We start from the raw sequence: 1,193 nt of genomic DNA, 5'->3' as shown, positions 1-1,193 counted from the left end.
AATGCCGACGAGACGATCAAGCAGGCGTCGCCCACGACGAAGACGACGACTTCGGCGCAGGGCTCGACGGCGAACCTAGTCCTCGTCCGACGTTGAGCGAGCAACAGGGTCAAGATAGCCAAGCGCCGAGCTGCCGTCCGGATAGCAACCGACAACTGCTTCCACCGGCGTCACCCAACCTGAGCCGTCCATCCCAACGGGCCAGTCGTCGGAGGGCCAGGACGACCAGCAAACGACGGGCACGAGCGGGGCCGGCGCGGCCCAGACGAATGAGCCGTCATCCGGTGCACAGCTACGCTCGCACGGCGTAGTTTCAGCGGTGTTTGCCATGGCTGCTATGGCGGCGATCTATTAGTGGTGATGTATGATCATCTAGATGAGCTTGACTGGATTCCATGAGACGATACGTCTTGCGGTTCATTGTCATCAGAACATAGCTGGCTTTCAGCAACGGACGCAAGGATCTGGACGTATATGATACCCTAGCGGAGGAAAGATGATTATGCTGATGAGAGTATCAGCGCCAGGTGGCAGAACTGGCAAGCCCAGGATGGGCCCTTTTTGCATTTCTTGCCTGTACTACCTTGTAATTGAGCACAAAAGCGTTGTTTTCACCATACCCTTATGTTCCGATCGTTAAGATGCATGATACATGGCGTGATGGCAGGGCAGCCTCCGAATTGCGACAGACCTGGCACTGACAGCCTGCGAAGTCGCCGCTACGTCTAAAGAGGGAATCCGTGCCGTCTGACCAGGTCCCGAGATCCAAGTTCGTACTTGGTGTGACGAGACGGGCCGCCGGGTGTCCCCTCGGGCTGGCCGGGAAGAACCCAGCGGACAGCGTCTCCCACCGAGATGAGTAGCACTGCGATACAGTAGTAACCCGTTTGTTAAATGTGTGTGCATCTCTATTTCTCCAGTACCAACCCAAGCAACCTTGATGGGGCCGTCGGGCGATGACCCTTATCGTCCAAGGGCCCGCCGGCGCCGCCTCGCGCAACAGGTCTGTACGGTTCGGCAATCTGACACCCTCAATGACACCCTCAATGAACCCCTTCAAGGACCCCCTCCCTCCTCTTTCCCACACCCCCGAACCCCTCGAGCTTCCTTCATCCTCACCAAGCGGTCCTGCAGGAAGCGTCAGTCACTACACTAAATACCTATACCAAACTGCGAGTACGTCGATGATGATA

The 1,193-nt window shown here is 57.2% G+C and overlaps 1 protein-coding gene across 1 annotated transcript in view; it reads left to right on the top strand.

Moving 5' to 3' along the window:
• Positions 1-956: 956 nt before the first annotated feature.
• The window catches only part of VDBG_05273 (urea amidolyase), a gene marked incomplete at both ends in the record, with an annotated part of 6,036 nt that continues 5,799 nt past the window's right edge, over positions 957-1,193 (top strand). Inside the window, one exon of the mRNA XM_003004114.1 lies at positions 957-1,176. Coding sequence (XP_003004160.1) covers positions 957-1,176 — 220 coding nt within the window. The remainder of the gene's footprint in view (positions 1,177-1,193) is intronic.

Source organism: Verticillium alfalfae, genomic scaffold (genome assembly GCF_000150825.1).
Source record: "Verticillium alfalfae VaMs.102 supercont1.6 genomic scaffold, whole genome shotgun sequence".
In the NCBI taxonomy this organism is placed as follows: domain Eukaryota; kingdom Fungi; phylum Ascomycota; class Sordariomycetes; order Glomerellales; family Plectosphaerellaceae; genus Verticillium; species Verticillium alfalfae.
This window is presented reverse-complemented; position numbering and strand designations above follow the sequence as displayed.